This window comes from Crotalus tigris, unplaced genomic scaffold (genome assembly GCF_016545835.1).
Source record: "Crotalus tigris isolate CLP2741 ecotype Arizona unplaced genomic scaffold, ASM1654583v1 scf7180000023658.1318691, whole genome shotgun sequence".
NCBI lineage: Eukaryota > Metazoa > Chordata > Lepidosauria > Squamata > Viperidae > Crotalus > Crotalus tigris.
In genome coordinates, this window is record NW_024100104.1 from 251,749 (window position 1) to 277,435 (window position 25,687).

Consider the following 25,687-nt stretch of genomic DNA (forward strand, 5'->3'; position numbering starts at 1 on the left):
ACTTTTCTGTGAACAGTTTTCATTTACAGAAGTACAAAACTGATGTAAAAGGTGGTGGAAAGAATTAAGATCTCAGAGAGGGATAGACAGAAATTATCTGAAAAAGTAGCACTTGACATTAAGACAATTGGTGCTTTTATTAATAAATATAGGGCTATCTATATTTGGGTGTGTGTGTGTGTGCGGTGGCTAGCATTTAAAGACACTCAGCTTGTCAGCTAGAAAGCTGACAGTCCAGGTTCAAAACTCAAGTGCTGTGTGATCAGATGAGCTGTTACTTGCCCCAGCTCCTGCCCACCTACCAGTTCGAAAACATATAAGTGCAAATAGATAAACAGGTACGACTTTGGTGGGAAGATCATAGCGTTCCATGTGCCTCAGCATATCACCATGCTGGCCACATGAACATGGAAATGTCTTTGGACAAGTTAGTTCCTTTGGCTAACAAATGAAGATGAGCACTGTCCCCAAGAATCTGAAATGACTAGGCAGATAAACTTTATCTTTATCTAATACTTGGGAAACTGTTCTTATTATGTACATATCCAAGTATTGTTGAACTAAGTATTAGCCTTTAATATCATTAATGACAATAGTGGAAGTCCATGTCAAGATTCTGATACCACTGAAAAGAAAGATGGAATAATAACAGTTGTGATACAGCGAGGTTCATATAGAACCAAATGTTATCATGTGCATTTTGCCTAACTTCTATGAGTAGTTTTTTTTTTTAAGTAGATTTTCAAAACATCAACATTTTGGTAACACATGTCCTCAGCAAAACAACTGCTGATGTAAATGTTTTTGTGTAATGGAACATATTATTTTAAGCTCTGTCATCAACATTTTTTTGCAAGAAACTGTTTTTAATTAGCCACCATGCCACCTTCATCACTTAATATAACCACACATTTCAGCAGATTTGTACGTAACAGTTTATTGGGTTTATTAATAATCTGGGCTAAAATTAAGGTACAGGAAATCAATTATAGTTTAATACTGTCTTATACAAAAAAAATAGCCCTTTGAGTATCCCAGTTATAAAAATCCAGTAAAAGTGTTAAAGAATACAACAATATACTCTTAAAATTGTAATTATGCTAGTTCAAAAATGAAAACAAAGATCATTTGTGATGCTAACCATTTTTCAGGTTCCCAAAATCTTGAGAAATTCATTTTTTATTCTAGTCTGAATATTAAAATGTAGCTTAGTTCATGGAAATAGGTACCAGATACTTTTGTTATAACTCTACCAGGCACAAACTGGAAAACTATTCAATCTCATGGAAATACATTGTTAAAAAAATATTTAACCTTACTTAAAAAGTTACAATTCAAATTAGTAATTTACAGTTGTTCAGGAACTAAGTTTTAGCAGTATGGATTTTATAAGTGATCATAAAAGCCAAAATTCTTAACATGTAGCACCATGAGTAGACTAAGTTACAGTATATAATGAAGGTCTAATTACAGCAAACAATACATGCAGATGAATAGAATATATCTGAAAAAATTGAATAACTTTTTAAAGTCAGTTACTAAAAACTAATATATAATAGGGTTAAGTTTATACTAGTTATTTGGCACACACATTCACATTTTCAACTTTTCAAAATACCAGGAAATTTTCTCCTTGCTATTTAATTATAATTACAGCTTCAAACAAAGAATACCAAAATCAGCCCAGATCTAAAACATTCTAGGTAAACGTGTTCAAATCAAGTAGCATAATTTAACCCAGTAATATAACCTATGTAGGACACAAAAATATTGTAGGTATTACTTCTGAGCAGAAAAGGTGTTGAACAATTATCCTTTCTAAGGGAAAAAAAGTACTATTAGTGCAAACTCTTCAGATTACTAGTATAATATTTTCCAAATAAATTACAACATCCAAGTGAAATCTTTCTGTGATCCCCCTTTTAAAATGGAAATACTGGATTAATAAATGGCAGAACAGTTTTATTATCTTATCATTCTTTGCAGACTTAAAGAAATATAATTTGGATTTTATTTTTGAACATAGTAAATACAGACATCAGATGACATCAGATTTTCAGTAATCTATGTGTGACAACAGTCAAGATGAAAATGCCATAATGACTTTTTTTAATGTTGGAAGTCTGAAGGACATTAGATTAAGTCACTCTCTTTCCAGTATTTCCAAGTAGAGTATGTCTGTCTGTCAGTATGTATGTACATCATGGGCATACTGGGGTCATCAGGGAATAGCTAGTTTCTTCAATGATGGATATGTATGATCTTCCTTTGTAGAAACACATGCCTCAGGTACAATTTGACCTTGCTTTCTTCAAAAAGTAAACAAAAATTTGAAAATCTAAAAGAATACACCTAAAAAAGTCTGAAAAAATAATTGAATTTGTTTTCTAAACTGTACTACTTTTTTTAAGCCCACATAAGTCACAAAATGCTACACACACATGGTAATTATTTGAAAATATTTAGCACTGGGTAAAGTTCAGCAGTCCACAGATAGTACAGGCGTAAAGACTGATATTTTATTTCATACAGGTAATTCTCAACTTACGACTGACCATTTCACAATTGTTCATAAAGCACTTCCAAACATTGTAAAGTGTTGCCCTAACCCCCCCCCCACATGACATTTCAGACTCTTGGCAGCCTATTTGCACTTACAACCAGTTTCCAAGCACCCTGCAATCATGTGAATGCCATCTGCTATCTTTTCTGCTGGCTTCCCCAAGAAAATCAACAGGGAAACTGGCAGGGAAGATTGCAAGTGGAGGAGACAGAGGGGAGCAACTCACCCAGCCACCTGCAGCAGCTTTGTACATGATGGTAGCTTCTATAGCCAGGCTGAGGCTCCCTAGGTAGCTGAGTGGCTGGATTGGGAAGCAGCTGAAACCTCTCAGACATCAGCAGGTTTATGTATCCCTGTGGGTCCCAGGCCTCTCTACCTGGTGCAGTATCTCCTTACTCTGCTGAACGATCCGCATGGTCACTTAATAACTGGAAATGAATGAGCCAGGATGGTAGTCACTGAGGGAAGCGATTATGTGATGTCTCATTTAACAACTGCTTCACTCAACAACTAAGATTTCGGGCTCAATTATGGTTGTAGGTCAAGGACTACTTGTATATAAAAAGAGCAACACTGAAAAATTGCAAATATTATCACTTATTTTCTTGTTGGTCAGTCTGCATGCAAAGGTCTCTATTTCAAAAAAAAAATGAACATTTCTTTAAGACTTTCTTTAGTCTTTCCTATGAAAACCTTTACAATGACATTTCAAGAAATAGGAAATATGTAATATTTATATAGTAGGTGACTTAAAGGGACTTTCACACAAACATGTAAGCTGTATAAAGGAAACCAGGGAAAATTAAGAATAAGAATTTAAATCACAAATATAATGTGGTTGAAATCAACTGATTACCCAGTGCAAAAAAAAAACAAAAACAAAAACAAAAACAGTGGCATTAGTCCATAGTATTAGAGAGGAACGACAGGGTAGGGAAAATCTACACATTTGTATAGTCTGCGTAGTAAAATCAGCTCAATAAAATATTAGTAAATTTGAACGAACTCATATTGCATTCAACATTTTAAAAAGATTAAAGAAATCTTATTTGTTTACAAAATAGAGATTACAACAACTATATATTTGTTTGCTGAATGTTAACAGACCTTCCAAGTCACAGCAGGATAAGGAGTAACTTTCCCCACAAAATAAGCTCTGTGTCTTAAATCTTAAATGATTCCAATTAATGAAACTTATCTGCAATGATGAAAAGAGAATATTGACAGGTTACCTGATTATGCATACTTTTAAAAAATGAATTATAATTAATATATATAGCAACAATGATAACCAAACTTTTCAATTACAAATCTGGGAAGGAGCAATGCCTATAGATTCCTCCTACAAATTTTACTAATAAAATAATGGCACCATCTTATACACATATATTATAAAGAAAGTTTACAGCATAAAGACCACAGGGAACCACATAAGAGTATATTGTTCTAGTAATTCACCCCCTTTTTTTGTTAGCCTATGTCAGTGGTGTCAAACTGGCGGACCATGGGCTAGATGCACAATGCTGAAACCATGCCTACTCCATTACCGGCAATGGAAAAAAAAGTCATGATATGTTGCAATACGTCACATGACATTGCGAGTTTGACATCCCTGGCCTATGTTAACTCCTTCCTGTTCTTTGCAATGTATTGCTTAAAATAAAGAAAATATCCATGACTATTTATGCATACACTGTCTCAATTTTTTGGGCTGCCATAGTAGTAATATTGCATTGTCACGGGATGTTACTGCTTAACATTCTATGACACACATGACCATGCCTGTTTTTGTGACCTCTTTTTGCGGCTGTCATTAAGATTACACTGTAATTATTAAGCATATATCACAGTCATTAAGCAAACGTGGCAGCTGTTAAATAAATCCATTTTTTCCAATGGGCATTTTTTTTTTTTTTTGCTGGAAAGGGGAAGTGAATGATGAAAATCATGGTCATCTGACTGCAGGACACTACAAATGGCTATAAATGCAAGCCGGATGTCAAATTCCCAAAATGTAATGACATGACCGTGGAGGGAGGAGGTGGTAGTATGGCTATCAGAACTGTGAAACTGGATCACAAGTAGCTTTGTAACTTTGACCGGTCACTAAGTGATTGGTCATTAATGCTGTGTTAAATGTTGTAGTTTATTGTTTGCTTGATCATTCATTACTTGCTTGATCATTTAGGGGGAAAAAGAACCCTGCCTGCTCTTTTCTCTGCCTCATTCTATCTTTTGTTTTGGTTCTTTAAAAGTGAGGAAGAGAAGTCAAACTGTATTACATGCTGGCACAGTAGCTGGGAAATACAGAAATTGGATAAAGCATTATCTCATTTTTCTTGATATTAAAAACTACTCTTCCCCGAAGAACAGGATATAGTATACAGTGACCATTACTAAATGTATGCTATCCAAACATTTGCAAAGTTGATGAGAATTGGTTCTTTAGTCTATTAATATATGCATTTTTAGTTTTTTGAATTTAAGCCTTATGGCAAGTAGGCAGTTGTAACAATTGAATGAGCAAATAATTAAATAAATGGAAGCCCTTTTGTTTCAGAATGCAGTAATTATATCATTTTAAAATTACTTACCTAAAAGTCAAAATCATGATAAATAGATCAAATCTGTAACACTGTAATTTCCAAAGCAATATTTTCACACACACACACACACACACACACACACATTTTAGTATAAAAGTGTTCTTACCAAATAATTCAAACTTTGTACCCATGAGTTGCACTGCTATCTCCTTCACCTCCTTGTCTCTGCATCTGCATCTGTGCCTGCATCCTTGCAATCATTTCCTGCATGCGGCGAAGCTAAAACAAAAGAATATCATTTCTACCTTGGCTAGCCATCCTCCAACTAAGAGTGTGTTGGCAGCTTACAACAAAAACATTAAACCAGAATTATATCACCAATTTTAAAAAATCAGAATTTATATCTTTCACGTACAACTATGTTTCTTTTGCAGTATGAGATATTGGTATCATGAGGCCATATTCTTTTCCCACTTTCATCCCCTACTCCCCATAAATGATGTGCAATACAGGTAGGAAATCTATGGGTCTCCAGGTATTTTTGAATTATACATACCATCATATCCCCCAGTGGGGACATTGGTTATAGATGCTGAGAACTGAAATTCAGCAATTGGGGCTGCACATTTTCCAGTTTCTGGTTCAGTTTTTACATTTTTAGTATGATTCTTAAATTCTATAGAGTTCAATGGATTCACTCATGTGAATTAACATCAAGACCATCATGAAATAAGACTTTATTTAGCATTATACAAATCTAAGAGATACCAACCAGATCAATTATGTTGACAGGCAACAATAAACCATAGTAAAAATGACAAAATTCAGTATTAATGCAGCTACCAAAGCAGGATATCTTGATATCTAAATCCAAATAGTTACCATACTTTTGATTGTATAGTTGCATGAGACTACTTTCCCATTGCTGCTATATAAATCTAATCTACACAGCTTTCAATATTTTCTGACAAAATACATAAATTCAGTTTGGAAAACAGCCATAGTAGATCACATCAAATTAGGGCTTCCTTTAAATCTGGATTGAGCCATTCAGGTCCATTTGCCTCTCCTTTTTCATCAATTATAAATGAAAATCAATGAATGACTGTAATTGTTTTAATTTTAAATTTATGGGCTCTGTAGAAGGATACCTTTCAGAGAATTCACATTGAGAAGTGTTTGTGCTAGATGCCTTTAATTTTTTAAATTTTCTTTAGAAAAAGCTAACTAATAACTTTGGAATTTCTTGGCAAAATCCTATTAAATAATATTCTATCCCTATGGGGTGGGAATTCAGAACCACTTATGAATATCACATGATTTGAAGATCCAAAATACAGTATATTTTTTTAAAAATGAAGTCCTTACTTCTGCTTCCTTTTCAAGCAAGATTTGATCTTTATTAACTTCTTCATCTTCAACTTTACTATATGTAGGAGGGAAAAAAGGCTTATAAATATATAGCAATATGTACTTAAAAACAGCATCTTCTAACAAAGAATCTTCAGCAGAATGAACAGAATAAAAAATACAAATGACTGAATACTGGAGGAACATTTTAGAAATCTGGTTGGGAAAGATAGTGACATGTTAAAAAATATTATGGCTGCAGATTTAAATGGCATAACTGGAAAAACATTAAAATATGAAGTCTGCAAACAACATGTTTAACACGTGTGAAGTTTACATCTATTCGTAATAACTGAAAGAATGCTGTTACTGTATAGAAAAATATAATAAGAGTTGTTGTTGTTAGTTGCGAAGTCATGTCCGACCCATTGCGACCCCATGGACAACATTCCTCCAGGCCTTCCTGCCTCTACCATCTTCTGGAGTCCATTTAAGCTCACGCCTACTGCTTTGGTGACTCCATCCAGCCACCTCATTCTCTGTCGTCCCTTTCTTCTATTGCCCTCAATCTTTCCCAGCATTAGGCTCTTCTCCAGTGAGTCCTTCCTTCTCATTAGGTGACCAAAGTACTTGAGTAATACACCCAAACAGATTAATTGTTAAGTATGCCGGGAAAGTATCTGACATAGATTCAAAATGACAGCAATCAAAACATGACAAGAAAACCTGAAATGTGATGGAACCATAGACCATTTAGTAAGAGATACTTACCGGCCACCCTTTTTAAGTCTTTCAGAACGGAAGTTCTCATAGTGAAGATCTTGAGTCACTTCTTGAAGATCCTGCATATGAGTGCTGGAATGACACAACTATGATAATAATTATTTAATACAGCATCACTAATATCATTTTAATCCTCAAATTAACAATTGTGCATTAGAAGCAGTGGAATGGAAAACAGCATATAGAATTTGACTAACTCAATGGGTTAAAAATGCTCTGAAATGCATACATCCTACACTGTTACTGTGTTTGCTACCCAAGTCCTTTAATAGTTATATAATGTAACTTCATACAGAACACAAATAATCTTTTTTTTTTAGAATCTCATTTGCCCTCTTTTGTATGTATGTCAGAAATATGAACATGAAGGTACATTTTTATCATGTGGTAGACATATACAAAAATTAAAAAAAATGATCCAAATACATATTTTGATACAGATGATTTGAAAGATTAATATTCAATTTAAACCAAAACTTTTCATTTCAGGATTAACAGGCAATAGAAAGAAGTCATGGAAGATTATTTCAATATATGATCACAGCAGCCAGATTACTCTAGCAATAGAAAGAAGTCATGGAAGATTATTTCAATATATGATCACAGCAGCCAGATTACTCTAGGTACAGAGATGGAAAGATTCAACATTATGGAAGAATGGTTGGTAAAGTTAATAGATTTTGCTAAAATGGATAATTTCTTTCATTACAGAAAAGGCATTATCTACATTTATTGCTGATTACAAGCTTCTTATAGACTTTGGTGTAAAAATAAAAAAAGTGAAATTGTGACTTATAGTTTTGATATTTAGACAGAATATATTATAGAAAGAGCAATATGATGTAACTTTACAGGTCAAAATATATTTGTTCTTATAGCTGCTGTGAAGAATATCAGAAGCCATTGTTTTGTCCTTTTCTGTTTTTAACTTTATTCTTTTCTTGCACTTTTTTGCTTTCTCTTTGCTTTCTTTTTCTCCTTTGTTTACTTCTATTAGTCTGTGTTAGCTTTTACCTTCTTATTTAAAAGTTTTAATAAAAATATATACTCATGAAGATGATCTTGAGGGATGAGGGGAAGAGATGCTCTTTAAGAAACAATTAGACAAGAAACGATGGAGCCACGGTGACTTAATAGAGGAAGAAATTTGGGAAAGACCTGTCTTATTGATTGGGCAGTTAAAAGTGGCGATGGAAGATTTGTATTTTCAGACTTGCAAGATTCTATTAATGCAGCCTTACAATAAAATGAAATTAGTTGCATCTAATTGTATTTCCTTTCTGGTTTACCTGGAAAGGCTGATACGTGATGTCTCACTTAGAGACTTTTTGTAATAAAAAAGATTATAAAAGTGGGTCCAGTCACATGATGTTTCACTTCACAATCACACTCCTTAACAATTAATTTTCCAGTCCTTACTGTGATCATAAGTTAAGAACTATCTGTATCTCCTGTTTAACAGTTCAACAAACAGTAATGATTTTGCTTTGTATTGTGTGGGAGAGAAAATAAGATGAACAATGACCAAAGTACACGGATAAATGCACTTTACTTACATCAGCATGGTTCTTAGTTTTAAGAAGTCATTATGTTCTGGATTTTCCACTTCAACAACACCCCAGGGATAAAGACGACCTCTAACTTTTTTACCCTTAGCTTCAATTAACTGGTTGGATCCCACAACACAAAATGGAATGCTGGTCTGGAATTGAAGAGAAAAATAATCATATAATCTCACTGTGCTTTGCAATTAGAAGTTTGATAACAATCAACACTAATTTAAATTTCTGAAAAGAAAGTCAACTATTTTGTTAAAAGAATGAGACATGCCATTGACTGGAAACCCCTTATGGACTTTTGCATTCTTTTTAGTTTTTATCTTCCTTTTTAAATGCTTTTCAATAAGATATATTACCTCTTGTATCCTACCATTCTCCAGTTAAAAGTCACTTGCCTAATCTTACTGCTTTCATCCTTTCTCCACAATGATTTCTGATAAAAATTCTGGTTACATTCATTATCTTCTGTTGCGCTCATCTAACTCTAATGCTTCTGTTAACCTCATCTAAATTTCTGTTATTGCCCCCTTGCATTCCTTTTCTATACTTTTAATTGTTACAATTTACACTGTCAAAATTGAAACTCAATTCAGGGCTCTCTTGTTTTCACCTGAACCTTGTGTGCCCTGCAGTGCTAAGTGGAAGTGCTAAGTGGAAGTAAGGTGCAAAGAAAGGAAAAAAAAAACATATAGGAACTCTTGCTACAAATTACTGCTTCATACTGTCATTCTGAATGCATAATATTTAAAAAAATTGCTATTAAATTTGGATAACAAAGCATTTTCCAATCCCAAGATCAAAATTCATTTGGTGTGAAGAATTCTCTTCTTCTGAGATTAAAAATAGATTAAAAACACTAGCTTTGATAAGCAATGATAATAAAGCAAAAATAATAAATTCTTGAAATTAAATGACAGGATAAACTATTTCTGACTTAATAAATTGTCCTTACTTTCAAAAGTCTGGTCTGTTCTTTAAAATCTTCATCTTCATCTGATTCCGCATCGGGCAAGTGATAAATCTTGATGCTATGTTCTTCAATTTCATCCAAAATCTGTCCCCAAATCACAGTAAGATATAAAAAAACATGAGCTGAGATTCAACATCTGCAAAATCAACAAGGATTTTTTGCCTGATTTTTATCTGTTTTTTCCCCACTTAAACCCAAGCAGCTTCTGAATGCCAGGAAATCATACCCCTAGAATTACACATGGTACAAAGTGCTGCAGTTGGAGAAGCCAGCAATTAGTCTCCTTCACTTCAAAAAGTTAAAGCTGTACACACTATCTAAAAATTCAGTGTTCATTAGGTTCTGACCAAAGGCCTATTATGCACAATATATAAGAATCATGTTTCTATTTATACTATGCTTAAACTAAAGAAAAAAACCTCACCCTTTTCTTCAGTCTTTCCCGCTCTTTCAGCGTAAGGGTATCAGCTTTTGCAATCACAGGCACAATATTCACTTTGTTGTGTATAGCTTTCATGAACTCAACATCCAAAGGCTTGAGACTAAAAATACAGATTATGACATCCTAAGATTTAGTCTCCTTTTTCTTCACAAACTAAAAATTAACAGAAGCAGTTAACACAGAAACTTAAACATTTCCAAAACATTCAGATTCTCAGATCAAATTTCTGCTTTGGTTACATCAAGAAAGAAATATGCATTATTATTGTAAAATGTAACTCATTTTTTTAAATGTAACTCTATAAAATAGAGAAATTATAGTCTTGGCTACCATCTTAAGTATACAATGCCACACGGGCATCCCCTGTAAACACTAAGGGTGGCAACAAATAATTTTGGTATATTATATCCAGTATGTCCACAAATACAACCAAAGCCCAATTTTATACCAAACAAACTCAAAGTACTTGATGTAAATTGCAAGTAGATACATTATTTGCAAGTAGATACATTATTACCCAAAAACCCAGCTAGGAGATACATAGTGTACTGACATGCACACAAGCAAAATGTATAAAATTATGCATGGACATGGAAGATGAATGATTTGTAAAGATGGAAACAGAGAGAAGTATAGTAAATGGTTTTATGTAAAATAAATTTAGCTATATTTCCTTTTGATTTCATGCCTTAGTTTCTTTTGACTTTCTATTTTTAATCCTTTTCTGCATTAACATCACTTTTCTTGAAAGGGAATAGCATAATAAGTATATTTGTATGAACTTTTTGTAAACAAACCATTTTAGAATTGTAGAAGTTAAATTGCTCAATATATATTTTTTCCGGCATGAATACATTGATCGCTTATAAAATGCCTTTTTGGAATTGAATCCAAAGAGCACTTCTCAATCATAGTACTTACCCATGACCAAAAGGTGAGATAAAATAGAAACAGCAATGAACTCGATTATCCACAATATGCCGTCTGTTCAAGCCACTCTCATCATGAAGATAACGTTCAAATTGCTCATCAATATAGGAAATAATGGTCCTGAAACTATTAAAACAAATATGAAATACTATTGTTTAAATATTCATTATCTGAGATGCTTTATAATTGTTGTTTAAACCTAAGCAAATAATGTTTAAAAATAATTCCATAACTGAATTGTCAAAATTTTAAGAAATGAATTGACAGGCATAAATCTTTTTCATGTTACAGTATATGCATAATACAGAAAGAAATAAGCAGGCATTAAAATGCTTTATAACAACCCAAATCCTAACATTTTATATTTTCTATAGAATTTTGGTTTTTAACTGTTCATCCATGAATGGTAATCTGGAGACTCTGTGGACTGAGAATTCTAACATGTTGTATTTTAGTGTGCCTTGCATGGAACTCTATTTCTCAAAAAGGATATTTAATTCAAGCATTAAAACTTCAATACTTACAATGCACGTTCTATAAAATGCCCTTTAAGTATGCACCAATTGGTTGTTGGCTGAAACTTAGTAATTTTTTTTTTTTTAATTTCACAGCTGCCTGAGTAGTGCCAAGGTGGTCCTGTCTCAGTGTCTAGAGCAGGGCTCCCCAACCCTGGGACAAGGACTGGTACTGGTCCATGGCCTGTAGGAACCAGACCACACAGTTGAAGGTGAGTGGTAGATGAGCAAACAAAACCAAAACCATCCCCACCCCCCGCTCCATAGAAGAATTGTCTTCCATTAAGCCAGTCCCTAGTGCTAAAAAGGTGGGGGCCGCTGGACTAGAACAGGGGTCTCCAATCACCAATCCGTGGACCAGAACTGGGCCGCAGCATGCCAGCAACTGAGCTGCTGCATAAACAAAGCCCCAACTGCGAGATGCAGGCAGCACACAAAACCATGCACCCTCCAATCCACGGAAAAACCTCTCTCCATGGAACCGGTCCCTGGTGCCCAAAAGGTTGAGGACCTCTGGCCTAGAGGATGTAGGGGCTTCGGCTCAACTCAAGCAAGATTTGGTGGCTTTGGGTATTCGAGCCCTCTAATGACAAGATTCTTCCTCCTTTGGTCCTGGATGGGATAGCACTGCCCAGACAGATCAGAGCACAATCTGGGCGTCCTCCTGAACTCACAGCTCCTACTAGAAAAGCAAGTGGTAGTTGTGGCAAGAGAGCCTGGGTGAACCTTCAGGCTGTGTGCCAGTTGTACCTGTTCCTGGACCTGCTCATAGTCACTCACACACTCATGATCTCATCTTACATTCTACATGGGGCTACCCTTGAAATGCATTTGGAAGCTTTGACTGTTTTAAAATGTGGCAGTATGGGTAGTTTGTAGTGTCAGAAATTCAACACATGTAACACTACTGCTTTATGAGTTGCATTGGTTGCCTGTGTACTTCTGTAGGTAATTCAAGTGCTGGCTGTCACCTTTAAAACCCTTCCTAGTTTGGGACCTGGTTACCCGGAGGGATCATCTTTTCCCCGTGGTTTCTACCAACCAATTTGATCTAGTACGTTGGGCATGCTATGGGTTCTGTCAGCAGCAACTAGGAGATGTGCCTTCTCTACTGTAGTCCCTGCCCTCTGGAACATTTCTCCCTTCAGAGATGGGGATGACCTAACTTTGTATCTGGACTTGTAGCCCTGAGTGTATGAAGAGCCGTATTTCCTGCATGTATTGACATCTATGACATATTTTTCCATCACCATATATTTTAATTTTGTACTGTGGTGTTAACTGTTTTTGGGTTTTGGTTGTTCACTACCCAGAGTCACTTCTTTAATAGAAATTGAATAAATCATATTTTCAACAATTTCATTTATTAAAAGTTTATATGACAAAATAGTTATTATATTTGATGCTTGCAATAGTTCCGTACGAACTGAAACCTGTCTATTCACCTAAACTCTTGAAACTTTTAAGAGTATTTTTGGTCTTTTTAATGTGAATTTTATTTTTATTTTTTCAATTATAACTGACCATAACCCATTGGTATTCCAAATTACTGTTTATTACAGATATGCATGCACACACATACAACATTTTTACACCCACTTCATAGAATTAATGCGCCAAAAGTCTTAGCAGCCACCTTAGTAGCAAGCACTTCCTAACTTATCAAAACAAATATGGAATGAGGTCTCTAACTACAGAGGGCAACAGAACAAAATTATCATATTCATAACCTGGGCGTACTGAAACCATCAATGTTCTTCTATATGATTTCTGGCATTCAAAAGTTTTAGAATTCTAACAAATAAATAGGATTTCTTCTTCTGATATATCAAATAAATTCATTAATAGCTTCACTTCCAATACAGTAACTTTTAATTTTTTTTAAATTGTGAAATAGTTGCACTAATTAAAACAAACCACAGAATTGCATTGCTGGCAAACCAGCTACTGTGTATAATTGAGAACCTCACTCACTCTTGATAATAACATAAAGTACTTTCAGTTTCTTTCAATTATAAACTATCAAAGGCAATTAGTGCAAATTGCAGCAACCTACTAACTGATAGATGCATGCTGATCTAGCAATCTATCATCTACAGGTAGTGCTTGCTTAAGGACCCTAATTGGGATGAGCAATTCTGCTAAGCAAAGCAGTAGTTACAGTGCATTCAGAAAGTATTCAGCCTGATTCTACAGTTGTTGAAATTCATTTTTTTCTCATAAATCTACAGTCAGTACCACATAATGGCAAGGTAAAAACAGAATTTTAGAAATCTAAATTTATTAAAAAGAAAAAAAACCCTGAAATATCACATTGGCATCACTCAGTACTTTGTTGAAGCACCTTTGGCAGCAATTACAGCCTCAAGTCTTTTGGGGTATGACAAGAGGAAAAACAAGTGATTTCTGTAGGCCACAGGTCGGCAACCTGCGGCTCCGGAGCCGCATGCAGCTCTTTGAGCCTTCCCCTGTGGCTCCCAGCCTCCTCTGCCTTTGCAGAGAGAGACAGAGACAGAGAGAGGCAATTGTGCTTCCCTGCTTCTCTCTCTCTCTCTCTCTCTCTGTGTGTGTGTGTCTGTGTGTATGTGTAAAAGAGAGTGCACTCACAGTATTCTCCGAGGAACTGAAAAGCTTACTGGGCGGAGCTCCTCCCTTTGCTGCATCTCTGCAGGAAGCAGGAAGGGCAGGAGAGAGCTAGCTAGCCCAGCTAGGCTGACTCAGGAATTCTGGGAGTTGAAGTCCATGAGTCATAAAAGAGATGAGGTTGCTTGTTGGACAACAGCTTGAAGCTTGCCAGGTGAGCAGCAGATAGGAGGGGGGGGAGAAAGAGAGAGAGAGAAAGAGAGAGAGAGGGAGGGAGGGAGGGAGAGAGAGAGAGAGAAAGAAAGAGAGCGGGGGAAGAGGAGTGGCAGACCAAGGGCAGATAGAGAGGGAGGGAGAGACAGAGAGAGACCCTTTTGACATCTAAAATGAAGATAACACTGCATATATCCTTTACACACACACACACACACACCTATAATAAAGGTAAAAAAGGATTTATGCAGTGTTATCTTCATTTTAGATATCAAAAGGGTTTTGCAGCTCCCAGTGTTTTGTTTTTGGTGGGAAACAGGTCCAAGTGGCTCTTTGAGTGTTTTGGGTGGCCTACCGCTGCTGTAGGCAATATCTCCTTTTCCTGACTTTTCCCTCAACCAGAGATTGGAAAAGAATTTCAAGAGAGTAAGCTGTTTCCTCTTATAGACATCAAAAGCAATGTGATTGCACAGCAACAGGAAAGGATCAAGCAGAGATTGCTTACAGATATTGCTTGCTTTCCCCCCCCTCCCCCATACAACAGAGCAGAAAGATTGGAGCGAAAGATATTTCAAGAGAGTACTATAAGCTATTTGCGAAGTGTGTATGGCTCAGTCTTGGGCTGCCGGTGCAATTGCATTGCAAACAGCTGTTTTGAAATTCCTTTCTCTCAAATTAATCTGCTCTGCAAGGGGGAGATATATATAAATACAGAGATTTTGGAAACAAATAATAAATTTTATTTTTGTCCTGCCTTTATTATTTTTATAAATAACTTAAGACAGCAGATATACCTAAAACTTCTTCTTCCTCCTGTCTTCTTCAAAGGGCTGAAAGAGTGTGACTGGTCCAATGGTGGCATTTAGAAGTCAGTCTCCTGGTTTCTAGCCTGGTGCTATAACCATTAGACCAAACTGTCTCTCAAATAACTAACAAGTGAAGCTCCTCTGGGCAATTTTTTTCTTCTTCTTTCATATTGCATTACTCCTTGATGAAATAAATACAAGCAGTGATAGATACTGCAATATATACCTTTCACCAGACTGCAGTTATTGTTTAATCATCACTTATCTGAGGAGACTATGCATCCATATGCAAAGAAATTAAAGAATGTAAGAATTACACATTGAATTGTATAATAGAAGAGACCTTAAAAAGAACCCATAGGGCAGGACTGGAGCTGACAAAACAAAAACAGAAGTAGGATTTATTTAGTCAGATTATACTGCAATATGCAATACCAAAACACTACTCACAGAGCAGGGAGGACAGATTTCAAGAAAAACTGATTCCAGAGCTTTACATAAAAACATATGAAATATGAAATTAAATTTAGCAATTCTTAACATGAAAGCTAAGAATAATAAACAATATAACTCTATTTATATTATTATATTCTATTTAAATATTTTAATACATCTACTGAATACATACCAATCCCGGCAATTAATAGCATCACCATATCCTGGTGTATCTACTACAGTCAGACGGAGCTTTACACCTCTTTCCTCAATTTCAACTGTTGAGGCCTCAATCTGTACAGTTCTTTCAATTTTTTCTAGGAAAAGAACAAAACTGGATTTCAAGACATTGAGCCTTTATGGCAGGATCAGGAATTAACAATTACGCTCAGTAGATAGCTGATTAAGATATACCTCACAGACAAATCAGTTATGATGCTGCAACCCAATATATATTGTCAATTATAAATTATGCCCTAAAATTATAAAGCTGAAATGTTCCAAGGCAATCTAATTCAAAAATATGGATATTACCCCACAGTTGACAAACTTATTTGATTTGGACAAGAGCATGGTTTGAGCTGAATGATTTTCTAATAATCCAATACTGATAAAAAGAAAAACACCCTACAACTGAAATAGCAAAAAGATCAAGACTTGTACTGCAAGATGTAGATCAGGTGGCAGATTTCACCAAATTATTGCAATATATTCTGTTTTCTATACTTTTTATTAAAGAATTATAAACATTTTTTTTGAAGGAAGATGGTTTACAACAGGCATGTCAAACTCGTGACGTTACTTTTTCCCCATTGCCGGCAACGGGATGGGCGCGGTCTCGGTGTGACGCATCTGGCCTGCGGGCTGGCAGTTTAACATGCCTGGTTTACAATGAATACATTTGTAATTGTATAGAGAAAATTAATAAAAATTCAATGGATAAACGATTTCTAAAAACTACACTCCTCCAAACACATCACACAACAAAAGTTTTCATTATTTAATTTTTCTACTGCAATGTTAAGAGCCAATAAAATAAGACTGTACTGAAAGGACAAAGTTAATCTTACCAGCTGCTCCTGGGATTATCCTTTCTGGGTAGAGATCTGTTAAGAACAAGCTGTTTATTAAAGTAGATTTTCCCAATCCAGATTCACCTATTAAACAATATAAAATAAAGTTAGAAACAAACTTAATCATAAAAAGATTACCTTAATTATTTGAATGGACTATTATAACTCATTGAAATTCTGCACTGAAGCCAATATTTAGTATTCAGATTTAGGAATTTTAAAACTAAATACCTTTTTGGTTATGGATCTAAATTTCTGAATGATCAATTATTTATACACCATATGATGAATTCTTTATAAAACAGACTCTATGACTCGGTTCTTTGAAAAATTTATCATTCTAAAATACTGATGCATCGATTAAACAGAATATACCGCAAGTAATTTTTACAAATTAAGAGTACATTTTACTACAATTGAACTGGCACCTTGAAAGGTAATAGTGCATATATCAATTTAAAAAATTAATAATCTTACCAACTACCATAAGGGTAAATTCAAAGCCTTTTTTCACAGACTTCCGATGAACCTGGTTTGGAAGGTTTGCAAATCCAACATAACCAGGGGTTTCTGGATTTGCAAACTTTTCAGCAGGCTGTTGCTGAAAAAAAATAGAATACTATATTTAAATAAAATTTTATAATTATGTTTTTAAAATTATTGAGAAAATAGTTAAAGTTACAGATGTCCTTATATTCCCTAAATTTAAAATGACTAGGTGTTATTTGAAAAGTATAGTTCAATAAATTGGTTTAGAATTAGTAATTAATAACAAGCTATTAGAAGAAATCTCATGTTCCATTTATTTCATATTGATTTCTGAAAATAGAGCATACTGTGAATCATTTCCTAGGAAATATTTAAGTATAATAGAAACATGATTTTAGATTTTGACTAACTTGATAAAAACAGTTTAGTCTTGACATTTCTGAAATGTGTCTATTTTTATTACACAATATAAACAAATTATATCTTAAATGCAGGGATACAAAAAAGTAGTGAATTTATTATCCTTAAGAAAAGTTAGCTTTTTGTAGAAGAGCAGGCAGAGCTAGAGGGTAGAGTTAAATGCATCATCAGTTTAGAGTCCTTCAGTGGCCACAAGAGATCGAAATCCAGACCCCCTGAATTCTGTTGGCTCTTATCTACCACCAATTTAGTGTTAACCATTAGTTGATCAGATTTTTGTGCATAGGCATGAACAATAAATCTTTCTGAGCCACCAATGGTCCTGATACTTTTTGCCTGATACTCTTAAAATTAATGATCTGGCTCAACTGCTTCCCAATGCAGATTCAATGAATAAAAGCATTTTAATTGGAATTGTATTAAAAATATCAAATGCAAAAATGTGAGGATTTAAATACCATTTATTTTCTGATCTTTGTTTCCTAACAATCAATCCTTAAGAAATTCAACCATTATTAAATAATCTTAACTAGCATATTAATCTTATTGTTTTAAAAATGTATCACCTGTAAAGCTAATTTAAAAACCATATATTCTTTAGAGGTTTTTTGCTTACCACAAGAGCAAATATATTTCTTTTATTGCCAGTATAATATATAGAACTAGTATAGATTGTAGCAATATTAAATGAATGCATACATGAATACATGAGTAGCCACAAGATGAAAAATTAGTTTTTAAGTATTTAATATAAATATTAATATTTAATCTATTAATTATAAAAGTCTATCTCATATTAATTCAATTCACATGCTCTAAAATAATGAACTATAGAGTATAAGCTACAATTTATGTATACAAATTGTCTATTATATGTAGAAATCAACAAATACTCATTAACAAAGACACTCCTTACCTTAGACATGTTTCAGTAGATTCGTACAAACTAAAAAAACAAACCCAAAATAATATATTATTTGTTAGAACAGATCCTACTGTATGTCTTATGATCAAATTATGTTTGTATAGTAATCAGATAGTGAATTCTAAGATTCATTTGTTAGTAAATTAAAATATACAAATTAGATTATTCTAGCCCATCACTCTCTTGGATAAAGGGGAAAAAAACTGGTTTCAAATCTATAATCAGAACTGCAGAAGCTGTGAACTGAGGCTGGGAAACTTCCCAACAAACCTAAAATTAACTTACTGAAATTTGCAGGAAGTTCAGGAAAACTGAAACAGAATAATGTTTCAGATAACATTATTTCTGGAAAAAAAAGAAAACAAAGCCTAGCAGAAATTGTTTTAGATATTTTCTTTCTGTGTGGTATAAATTGTATTTATTTCTCTGTAAAAATTAGGATATTGTGTTTATTTTAGACCTGAAGCAGATCTCAAGATCTATAAACTCTATATCCTTTCCCTTCCCTTCCCTTCCCTTCCCTTCCCTTCCTTCCTTTTCTCTTTCTTTCTTAGCATTAATGCTATATTTGTAATAGACCTGTGACATCTTGTGATTTTCTGGTAGCATTACATTTTATTTTCTAATTTTCTAAAAGTCAAACTACAGATCTTTTCTGAACAGCTCTGTGTTTATGAATGAAGGTGAATATGTGTGTCCCGGGATAATGTTGCAGAATCCAATCTGGGTTGGTCACCAGGATCAGAGATTTAGTCTTCCAAGCTTTTGGACCTGTGCTGGAGCCCATCTTCAGGAACTTCTCTCTAGCAGTATGTGTCCCCAAGCTTCTAGAGAGAAGTTCCTTATAGATGGGTTCTAGCACAAGCCTGAAAGCTTGGAAGACTAAACTTCTGACCATGGTAACTGACCAGATTGGATCCTGCAACTATGTACTTGAACACCCTCCCTACAGAAAGAGTGCAGTTCGAATATTTAAAAAGGAAATATTTTTTCATGTTTTATATAAAGCTTCATTTTAACTTGTAAGACCGGTCTATCTCCCATGAATGCTCTAGTGACACGATCAGTAAGTTGCATTTTTTCTTATTATTTTTTACTTTTAATCACCAGAATGGCAGCACAGAGCCCCATCTCTCATAGTGAAGGTTAGATGAAGAATGCCAGGTGATGGTAGCAGTAACTTACAAACTACTATCCCAAGACAAGGGATAGGGCCAGCATATGAAGACCAAAAAGACTATGAATGTAAGAAAAGTAAATAGTAAAGAATATGTATTTCTTGCATGATTATCAAAATATGACAAAGAAGGATGCAATAGAACTGAATGAAGGTGGTGTGACTTCATTCAGTAGAGCTAATGAGGTAAGTTTAATTATGAAAGGAGAAATATGTATTGATGTCATCTACCGTAGGTTGTTCTGGGTGTGTATTAATGCAGGAATCCAGTGGTAATATTTGCAGAACCAGAGTTGTCTTTTATTTTATATTATACAGGGGAAATAAATGGTTACATGACAAAAATGGATGTGGGGCAGGGGAAATGAAATGAAAGAGTACAGAAAAAAATGACTGGGCCACTCTGATCAAAGGGAGAATGAGAATTGTGACTATTTGAGTATCTGCATAAAGGAATATATTTTGAATCCATAGAACATAAGTCTATTCATGTGTACATAGAGCAAAGAAATTAGTACTATCTAAAAGTTTACTGACTTGATTTTTTATAACAAAAACTGAGTGAACAAGTGAAATAACAAATGTGGTTAGAGTTTCTGAAAAGACTATTTCTTGTAGGGTCAAGAGAGGATCTTGAGAAAAAATGTACATGGAAAAAAGTGAAAACTATAAACAAAACAATAGCAAAAGGCAGTATTAAGTACTATACTAAAAACTAGAAAGCAGATTAATCACCTAGCAGAATGAATGGATATATATATATAATTAACCTGCCTGAAGCAGAATTACTATATGTTGCAAAGTGTTACAGAAACATATGGAATTGATGGGAAATATTTATTAAAAATGATGTTGGGTGTGATGATGAAGGCTCTGGATGAGAAAAATACAAAAATTGCTAGGAAAAAAACAGGATGAACAATATATCACGCATAATGCATTTATAGAGAGAAAAAGTTAATTTCAAGGAATTTAAAGAGAACAAAAACAGGACTACAAAAGGCATAGCAGATGCAGATCCATTTTGATAGAATTAGAACTCAAATGTTATAGTATATATATATATATTTTAAAAATGAGTAACATTACATATCAGTTCTTTAAACTGAAAAACAAAGAACAAAAAGGATGCCAGTAATTAAAGAGACAGATTTTCAGTATATATCCTTAAGTGCCAAATCTACCATTACTAATTGTTCAAAAGAAAAGTATTTAATAAAAAATTGAGGAAGTAAAATTAAGATATGAACCTTTGTGAAAATCAGTTTGAATACAATCAGTCATTCTAGATTTCTTTACAAAGAGCCAGAGAAGAAATCATCTGACAAAGGGTTCCTATACAACAAAACGGACAAAGGAAGCCTTTGAGAGGTGATTTTCTTCCTTCAAAAAATCTGGAATGCGGGAAACAACATAGTCCAGTGCCAGATACAGAAACTATACTCTGCTACAGAGAATTTTTCTTAAGTGCCAGGATACCCAGCACAAAAGTAATAAATGGGGAAAGAGAAAATCCTGACACAGTATTATTACTGTTGGAAATTAATTTTGGGTGATCTGTGAGAATGGCATTGATGTTTTCAAATGCTGGAAAAGAAAGATGCCCTAAGCTGTAAAATAAATATAATCAAGATTTCTCCCCTTAGGAATGACCTAGGTAATCAACAAGATCTCCAAAGTACGGAAAGAGAACCGGTATCTTTCCTTCTCCTCCAAAAGGTAAACTCCCGAACATGAAGCCGAGAATGTCATTTATACCGAGCTTCCTCTCCTCCCCACGCATTTTAAAGTCTTTGGCTCTTTGCCTTTTCTTCAGGACTCTTTTGCATTTCTGGTGACTTTTAGATGTATGGAATCCAACCTATCATCACTGTGGCGGGGGGGGGGGGTGAGAAGAACAATAGACCAAAATCCGATTCATCGGAATCCTTTAACATTTCTCAAGACAGGGTGGGAGGGTCCTCCAGTCATGCACCCGAGAGTATCTTTTTCTTTCAACACCCAGCCTCACTTTGTTGGAGTCTAAGATGGACCAGAGGAAAGTATATTCAAATCGTTCCCCTCCTCCCCCGCGACTTTTTCTTATTATACTTTTTGAGAGGCGGGATCCGTTTCCTAACAGTCCCCTGAAAACTCCGGAATGCACTGCTACTCGCTATTTGGTAAACGAAATAACGCCCGTTACACCACGGCCTCCCTTCCCTCCACCTCTTTTTCTTTACTGCACACCCGGGTACGGCAAGAACGGCGGCTTTAGAGAATGGGGAAGGGGGGGGGGCTGAGGGAATGCGAACTAGGGGGTAGGACGGGCAGATCATCCCGCCGAAATAAGGCGTCTGCTTAGAAAAAGCAGGAACGGTCCCCGCTTCCCTCAGAATAAAAAACTGCAGCCACCGTCAACACCCTACATCCCTGCAAGTTACCTAGTTTAGGAGAAACCGCACAACAGAAGGTGCCGCACCTGGGAGCCGCCCCAAAGTCTCCACCGCCGCCGCAGGAATCTCCGAACCCGCCCCACCACCTCACAGGGTCCCGCAACGCATGCGCATGCTTGCCTCTCTTCACAAACGCATCTCCACTCAGCTCACGAGGCAAAATCATTTCTCCGCCCCCCTGAAAAGCCTTTCACGGCTTCGCGCGCGACAAAAAACGTCAAGGCTGCTGGTAACAAAAGCGCGTGCGCTACCTTCCTGCCAACACGTTTCCTCTTCCGGTTGCTATAGTGATTTTAAAAAAAGGGCAACGATGGAGGAGGAGCTTCCTCCTCGGATATTAGTGGGTGACGGATATCTTCTTTCCTTCACCAAGATGGCGGCAAGTTCTTCCTATTCGGCTTAGGAGTGTTCCGAGTCCATGCGAGGTAGGTTTGTATGCTTTTCACATTTTGAGCACAATAAAAGAAATAAATTAGTAAGAGGCTGATGGAAGAATTGTTACGTGGGCATCGCTTTTATAAAACTCTGTTGTAAGGTCGAATTACTGAATAGGCCTTCAAGTGCGGGAACTCTTCGGTAGTCCTCAATTGTAAGTCTATGGTGTCTTTAATTTCAATTGGTTTCTGAGGGACACGTGATGTCTCTCGCGGTATTCTCATCCTGCACAGTAGAAAGGTTTAGGCAAATATATTATTAGAAGCATTTCTTGAAAAATACGAATCGTACCTATTTACCTTTCAGTGTAATTCACCAAAAAGTGTGGACTTGACGAAGAATTTTGGCCTTGCCTTTAGCAGCCGTATAGAAGCAAATCGACCTTGTAACTTTCTTACATACGCTCAGTGGCAAAGGAAGAAACACCCGGATATCTTTACTGTCGACATAAAAGAAGGCGGCACATTAGCTTTTTTCACTGCAGCATGTCACCTAACAAAATACAGTTTTTGAAAATACTAATTGGCCAGCTGGTATGGATACATAATTTTTCTCTTAACTGATCTATGGTCGGAGACTTCTAAAGCAGAGAATTCAGCACTTGTTTGTACTAATTTCAAAATATAGGTACATCTATGTGGTGTTAAAAGATAATCTTAGTATTGTGCTGTTGAAATTAATGACAGAATTTAGTGTTCTAGCGCTCCCACTAGCATGAGCCAATTATTGCTTCCTGATATATGTTGTACATTTATTGCTATATTTATTGAATATTCAGTACAGGCAGTCCTCAACTTATCACAACTGGATCAGAATGTCTGTTGTTAAGCAAGGCAGCTAAGTGCGTCATATCCAATTTTGCATCCTTTTTTTGCACCAGTTATTAAGCAAATCAATTCTTAAGTGAATTATATCATTAACTGAATCTGGCATCCCTCATTGACCTTACTTGTTGGAAGCCAGTTGGGTAGGTTGCAAATAAGCTCATATGACCCCAGGATGCTGCAACCATCCTAAATACTGGTATGTACCAGTTGCCAAGTGTGAACATTTTGATCATGTTACTGTGAAGATGCTGTGTATGCTGTAAGTGTGAGGACTGGTTATAAGCCACTTTTTCAGTGCATTGTAACTTGATCACTGAATGGTTGTAAACTCAGGATTAGGGTTCAAAACAATACACTTTATTTATAATTTAGATTTATAAGGCCACCCAGTGCAGGGTGGTGCACAGATTAAAAAAAGTGAAATGGGGAAAATAGACATTTCCTTACCAAAACAGACACTGAATGCCAGATAAGCACACCCCAATTTTGGGGAAAGCAAACAGATTTTCCACGATTGTTTAAAAGCTTATGAAATTGGTGCAGTCTGAATCTCTGAGGGGATACCATGACAGAGAAAGTACACTTCCTATGGTCCATCAGATGGCATTTCTTAGTGGCTTAGGCCAAAGCCACGTGGGTGACTTTTCAAACAGTCATTCTCAGCCTAGGAAGGAGGCAATGGCAAGCCACTTCTGAAAAAAAAAACCTTGCAGATACTTGTCCAAGCAATTACCAGGAGTCGACACTGACTTCAAGACACAAAAAAAATCTAAACCATTTACACTAAAACAGTTATATTGAATGAGACCTTGGGATAATAGTAAAAATTTGTTTTGAGAAGGCTATAGTCCTTCTTTGCTGTCTTATTGTGGCAGTGACTGTGATCTTGAGAAGATGTGAAGCAAGCTGGGAGTGTATGTTAAGAGTACATACTGCCAGCAGGGTCACCCAAGGTGATGAAGGTAATCCCAGCTGTCCAGCTAAAGCAAGCAAGCTTCTATATTGGGCAGGAGTGATACAGGAAAATGCTGGAGGTGGATAATCACTCTAGTGATATTGGCAAAGGCATCATTTCATGCTGCAAAGAAGAAATCACTGGTAAACCTCTTCTATACATTACACACACAAACATGGATAGGCAATATAAAATGATTGATGATATAGAACTGGATGATGGGCCCCTCAGATCTGATGGCACTGAAAATGCTACTAGGAGGAGCTAAGGAGCTTTTAATATGCCAGTGGTAATTATGATACAGAGCTTCATAAAGCTTCCAGAGATGTCATTGTAGGAAAAGAAAATTCAAAGCTGCAAAAGCATAATTGGGAATGTGGAATGCAAGAAGCTGAATATGAGAATGATCACCACAGTGAAAGTAATTTCATCTTTCACTCCAGCATCAGCAAATTGAAATGGGTTGCAATGGATGCTTTTGGTCAGAAGATCATAATGTTTATCATTTAGCACACAAACAAGAAAAAACATGAAACAATGTTGATAAAGTTCATGCTGTATCTTCTGATGCAGCAAAAGGGGAGGTTGTTTTGCTTTATCCTCAAGTTCAAGCAAGCAAGATGTGCCACTTATGGGTGGAAACTGGAATACCAATGTTAGAAATATTGAGGAGAAAAATGTAGTTAGACCATATGATTTATGAAACTAAAATAACAAGAATTACATAAAGCTCAGTTATAACAGCAAAGGCATGGCTAAGAAAGAAAACTGAATGTTAGAACCAATGGCAGAAATTGCCAAGAAGAGAAGAGAAACCAAAGCCAAGAATGCCAAAGATCTTAGAACAGAAACTATCAGTAAACATAAAAAACAAGAAGGAATATTACAACAACATATTTAAGGATAAAGTAGCCAAATGAGATCTTAATACTCAGAAGACGATTCCAGTTTTCAATTGGTGTGCTAAAGGTTGCCAATGGACAGATAATTGATTCAAAGATCACAGATGAAAGTATACTGAAATTCTGTACAATAGAAAAGTCAATATTAAGACATGTATACAAGAAACTGTAATTCTAAAAGTGAAGTTAGATTTGCAGTCTAGTTATTTCGAAATCAGAAGGCTACAGGAATTGTCAAATATGTAAAGAAAATGCAATGGAAGAAGAAAACTGTAAAGGTTCTAACCAAAGTATGCCAGCAAATCTGGAAAACGACAGAGTGGCCAACAGATTGGGAGAGGTTAATAGAAACAT

At 35.4% G+C, this 25,687-nt stretch overlaps 2 protein-coding genes across 5 annotated transcripts in view; one reads left to right on the top strand and one right to left on the bottom strand.

The window, feature by feature from the left end:
• Positions 1-916: 916 nt before the first annotated feature.
• Positions 917-22,438, bottom strand: SEPTIN2 (septin 2). 3 transcript variants are annotated; one of them, XM_039320551.1, is made up of 13 exons: positions 22,335-22,438; positions 18,594-18,623; positions 17,246-17,369; positions 16,766-16,852; positions 15,889-16,012; positions 11,135-11,269; positions 10,196-10,313; positions 9,754-9,855; positions 8,799-8,944; positions 7,231-7,314; positions 6,478-6,535; positions 5,276-5,388; positions 917-3,761 (listed from the first exon to the last, which is right to left on the bottom strand). In XM_039320551.1, the coding sequence occupies exons 2-12, from the start codon at positions 18,600-18,602 to the stop codon at positions 5,284-5,286; spliced, it is 1,092 nt and encodes a 363-aa protein (XP_039176485.1). In that variant the 5' UTR covers positions 18,603-18,623; positions 22,335-22,438; the 3' UTR covers positions 917-3,761; positions 5,276-5,283. The 3 variants fall into 3 exon arrangements, with proteins under 3 accessions (XP_039176485.1, XP_039176486.1, XP_039176484.1); XM_039320552.1 differs by having other exon boundaries at positions 22,241-22,368; XM_039320550.1 differs by lacking the exon at positions 22,335-22,438 and adding an exon at positions 22,203-22,333.
• A 105-nt stretch (positions 22,439-22,543) lies between these two features.
• The window catches only part of LOC120297661 (high density lipoprotein binding protein), a 70,199-nt gene continuing 67,055 nt past the window's right edge, over positions 22,544-25,687 (top strand). For both annotated transcript variants that reach the window (XM_039320538.1, XM_039320540.1), the window contains exon 1: positions 22,544-22,639. The gene's annotated coding sequence lies outside the window, so the exon portion shown is untranslated. The remainder of the gene's footprint in view (positions 22,640-25,687) is intronic.